Genomic DNA, 5,000 nt, shown 5'->3' with positions numbered 1-5,000 from the left:
GTCAGTCAAACTTTTTTCAACATTCTTCATTTTATTTATTTTTTCTTTCAATACAAAAGTAGAATAAAATGATTCGACTCCATAAAATAAATCCCCCAAACAGCAGTAACCATATTAAAAACATATTTAATTGTATATTAATTTATCAGTGTGTGTGTTAATGACAGTCAGACAGACGGAGGAGTTATGTAAAGGCACTTGGATGAGCTACTTCTTCTTCTTCACTTTCATAATTGTAGTTTAAAGAAAAAAAAAATCCTTCAGTAAGTAAAAAAAAACACTTTAAAGCAGTAGTGCGTAACATTTTCATATAAATGAATGTCGGTTACATTCAAGCCATCGCTACACGAGTTGACACAAAGTTGATTAAGTAAGTCTATCAGCTCCACAAAACTCTCTCTGTATTTCTCAGTATGGCAGCGTTTACAAACTGGTGTCGCCCCCCCATCCCCCCCACACTGACACTGGTGCAGGAGCTCAGAACAATCCCAAGAAGAGCCCAAGAAATTTTTCAGTTGTTGATTCGACTGCTAAGAAAAAAACCTGGACGTACAGCAGAAGGTATAAAAATCCATTCGCCATTCTTTATGGGGGGGGGGGGGGGGGGGCAACAGTAGATACGCACTATAACTTTAAAGAAAAAAGATGGTTTAACTTTAATGTGAATTTGATGGGATTTTTTTTTTACAGTACATATTTATATTATATATAATTCTATCTAAATCACCTAATTAATTTATGCACAAACAAATGTAAAAATACAATTGTGTAGTTTTTAGGCTGGGCATATTGTCTAGGCTTGACACGAAAATTAAATCAATCAAATATACACACACATATATATATATATATTTTTAGGCTATATATCGATTTTTGTTAATGATTCGTACAAATAATTTAAATTTTTTCATGCATATGTTCTTAAAAACAGTGAATGGAAGCTGACGGAGACATTAAAAGCTACTGTTTCCTTCTGTTGATCCGTTTGTTACTTTCAACAAATCGTCACTCGATTATTTTGTCTCTTTTTCTTTGGTGAAATAAACTATGGAAGAGTCTCAGGGCCACGGCGTATGAAAACAATGGAATAAGGACATTTTGATTGACATGTTGCACTCCCAGAAAAAGTCCAACCCTATGTTCCAATCCCCATGCTATCTACTATTTAGTATGGTAGAAAAAAAGATTTAGGATGTCCCGATTATTGTGGCCAGATTTAGTATGGTTAGAAGTACCCGGATGTCTGTTACACTCGGCCGAGATTTTTAGTGTTGAAAACAGTATGCTATTTAAGGAGATTCTGACCCACAATCCAGTGCGCACTGGAAGTGACGTCACATCGACGGAGACTCCGTATGAAAACAAACCGGGGATGAGACGGATATAAAAGCAAGAGGCAAGATCAAGGAGCCATGTTATGTGTGCGTGCGTATGTCCCTGTGTTCCAAATCACATACTCTTTCTTTTTACTACACTACATACTAAAGTACAGAAGAGTTTTAGGGCCACAGACAGGAGAGAAAAAAAATCAGATAGGGAAGTTTTTTTTTCATTATGTCGAGAAATGTCAAGAATAAAGACGAATACTCCAAAATGCTATTGGAGTTAGTGGGGGCATTTCTCTATTTTCAGCATACTACAATCGACGTGCATGTATTGGGACATCCTAAATCTTTTTCTGGCATACTAAATAGTAGGGAATTATGGGGACTGGAACGCAGGGAATGTGTGTGTGTGTGTGTGTGTGTGTGTGTGTGTGTGTGTGTGTGTGTGTGTGTGTTGCTTCACTCCTCCATTGGTACTCCACTGGGATAACGTTTCACCAGCTCTTCCACTTCTATCACCTCCTCCACTAGATCCCTTATGGCTCTGATGCTATCCAGCGCCTCACACTCAGACAACTGGCCCACTTCTTCTTCTTCTTCCTCTGCGGGTGTATTTACTGTAGCTTTCTCTGCCTTTTCTTCTGCGGGTGTATTTAGTGTAGCTGTCTCTGCCTTTTCTTCAGTGGGTGTATTAACTGTAGCTTTCTCTGCCTTTTCTTCTGTGGGTGTATTAACTGTAGCTGTCTCTGGCTTTTCTTCTGCGGGTGTATTAACTGTAGCTGTCTCTGCCTTTTCTTCTTCGGGTGTATTTACTGTAGCTGGCTCTGCCTTTTCTTCTGCGGGTGTATTTAGTGTAGCATTTTCTGCCTCTTCCACACTCCCACTATTAGCATTAGCTCCTTCTAAAGCATTTGTAGTTTGTTCATCAATTGTAGTTTTCTCTCCATTTGCGTTCTCTGAGCTTGCTGCTGCTTGTGTTTGTGCTTCTGTAACTTTTCCCTCTTCTTCTTCTACTAAATCAGAAGTGGTAGATACCGTAGCATTTTTTTCTTCAGCCTCCACACTCCCACTCACTCCTGGCAAAACCTTCGCCATTTCTCCATCATTATTATTATTTGTCGCATCATCGGAGCTCACTGGCGATTTTGTAGCATTCTCCCCATCATCCAGTACATCAGAAGTAGTGGACCCTTCTTCTTCTTCTTCTTCTTCTCCTCCGCTGCTATTAGGCGTAGTTTTCAGGTTGTTAATTGACTCCACATCGGAGGCGTGAGGCGAATCGCTGCCTATCGAAACATTCATTGAATTTGCGTCAGAACCAGACATCACGTCCAATTCCCGTCTCTTCATATCCAGGTTGACGTCTGCCGGCGTCACTGCACGCGTTTCGCCACTAGATGGAGCCACACACTCAATTTCAAGGCTTGAACATTGTATCTCAACCTCTCCTGCTGCAGTTTCACATTCTGGTGTGATTTCTGGTTCGATTGTAGGTGTATTTGTGGCTTCTTCAAGTGTCTGTGAGGGTGCTACAGCGGCGGCCATGCTTTCAGCCTCTTGTGGGGCCTTTGGTGTCTCAATTTGAGGCTCAGTTTCTTCAGCTTTGACAGAAATCTGTTCCTTTTGCTTGGTGATTATTTCTGGGGGTGTTTCTGCGTTCACTGCCTGTGTCTCGATAGCTTGGATTTCAGCTTCCAGCCTCACAGGGGCCTGAAGACAAGGACGAAAAGTTACATTACATTTTATTTTTTTTTAAGATTTTTTTTTTGTCATTTTTATACTTTATTGATAGTGTAGAGACAGCGGTGAAATGGGGTAGAGAGGGGAGTGACATGCAGAGAACGACCGCGGGTGGGAATCGAACCCGGGTCTGCTGCTGGGCCCGGCCCGGGAGGGGGACGCCCTACCAACTGAGCTAAAGGCGTTTACATTTTAATTAGCTGACGCTTTTATCCAAAGTGACTTCCATTAAGTGCATTCAACCATGAAGGTACAAACTCAGAACAACAGGAATCACGTCAGTACTATAGCTTCAAATAACACACACACAAACACACACACACGCTCACACACACACACACACACACACACACACACACACACGCTCACACACACACACACACACACACACACACACACACACACACACACACACGCACACACACACACACACACAGTACTATAGCTTCAAATAAGCCAAACTACAAAGTGCCACAAGTAAGTGCTACATGGAGATGTAACAAGTGCAATGTTTATTTTTTTTCTTTAGTCAAAGTGCAGTCTGTAGAGATGTTGGTTGAAATGGGTGAATTTATGACATGAAATTAAGAATGTTTATTTTAACTTTTCAAATTTTGCGTCGGGCCGAACGACGCTAGCCTGGCTCCGCCCGCCCGCCTACTTCCGGCCAAATTTTATTTTCCCTTCAGTAGTCAGTCTGGGTGTACAGCCCATTTCCCAGTTTTGCCGGAGATTCGACAGCCGGTCCAATCAGCGAACAGAGCGAGTGGCTGAGAACGATGACGTCGAAGTCGCGCTCCAGTTTCAGTTGCCAGAAGCCGGCTCATGACACACGTGACGACCAAACGTGATGCGATTGGTTGGCAGATCCAGAGTGGCACTGGGCAGATCCAATAGATTTAAACTTCAACAGACACCCGCCTCCATGAGTGAACGTTTGCCAATTACAGCAGTTCCAGACCTTCTGTACAAATGAAATGAAGTACGATGGTCTGGTAGCACCAGGCTACAACGACGCCCCTCTAACTGTGGTTTCTGTTTCCATTTTAACCTGTAGTTTTTATTTTATTTAAATGTTCTATTTCTATTCATTCACTTTTAAATGTTTTATTCATTCGCTTTTCTAATGTGTATTATGTATTTTAATCATGTTGCCCCTGTAAAGCTCTTTGAATGGCCTTGTGTCTGAATTGTGCTGTAGAAATCGCCTTGCCTTGCCTTGCCTATAATGAGCACATTCCACAGCCTGTTGTGAGCTATTGCTTAACTATACACTGGTAATGTTAACAGAGTGGGCTAGCATTGTTTACATTTCCTAAAGTTTGTTAACAGTTTCATACCAGTTTACAGAGCCTAGGCTGTTTAGGCAAGGCAAGTTTATTTCTATAGCACAATTCAAACACAAGGCCACTCAACGTGCTTTACAGGGGCAAGATTAAAATACATAAAACACATTAGAAGACATTTAAAAGCGAATGAAAAGAAGTAAAACATTTAAATAAAATAAAAACTGCAGGTTAAAATGGAAACAGAAAAGTCTTCAGACTCGATTTAAAAGAACTGAGAGTTGCAGCAGACCTCAAGTTTTCTGGGAGTTTGTTCCAGATATTTGGTGCATAAAAACTAAAAGCTGCTTCTCCTTGTTTAGTCCTAACTCTAGGGACTGTAAGTAGACCTGTCTGTCTGTCTGTCTGTCTGTCTGTCTCCTTGTTTAGTCCTAACTCTGGGGACTGTAAGTAGACCTGTCTGTCTGTCTGTCTGTCTGTCTGTCTGTCTGTCTGTCTGTCTGTCTGTCTGTCTGTCTGTCTGTCTGTCTGTCTCCTTGTTTAGTCCTAACTCTAGGGACTGTAAGTAGACCTGTCTGTCTGTCTGTCTGTCTGTCTGTCTGTCTGTCTGTCTGTCTGTCTGTCTGTCTCCTTGTTTAGTCCTAACTCT

General features: G+C 41.5%; 1 protein-coding gene across 2 annotated transcripts in view; it reads right to left on the bottom strand.

Moving 5' to 3' along the window:
• Positions 1 to 36: 36 nt before the first annotated feature.
• niban1a (niban apoptosis regulator 1a) overlaps positions 37 to 5,000 on the bottom strand; it is a 16,974-nt gene continuing 12,010 nt past the window's right edge. The window contains exons 11-12 of one of the 2 annotated variants that reach the window (XM_080031973.1): positions 1,781 to 3,035; positions 37 to 1,746 (exon numbers count right to left, since the gene is read on the bottom strand). In XM_080031973.1, the coding sequence (XP_079888099.1) occupies positions 1,785 to 3,035 (1,251 nt within the window). In that variant the 3' untranslated portion in view covers positions 37 to 1,746; positions 1,781 to 1,784. Of the gene's footprint in view, positions 3,036 to 5,000 lie in introns of both variants that reach the window. The other variant, XM_080031972.1, reaches the window with a different exon arrangement.

The sequence above is a fragment of the Ammodytes marinus genome (genome assembly GCF_949987685.1).
Source record: "Ammodytes marinus genome assembly, chromosome: 8".
Taxonomy (NCBI): Eukaryota; Metazoa; Chordata; class Actinopteri; order Uranoscopiformes; family Ammodytidae; genus Ammodytes; species Ammodytes marinus.
The sequence above is the reverse complement of the archived record's forward strand: the minus strand, read 5'-3'. Positions and strand labels throughout refer to the sequence as shown.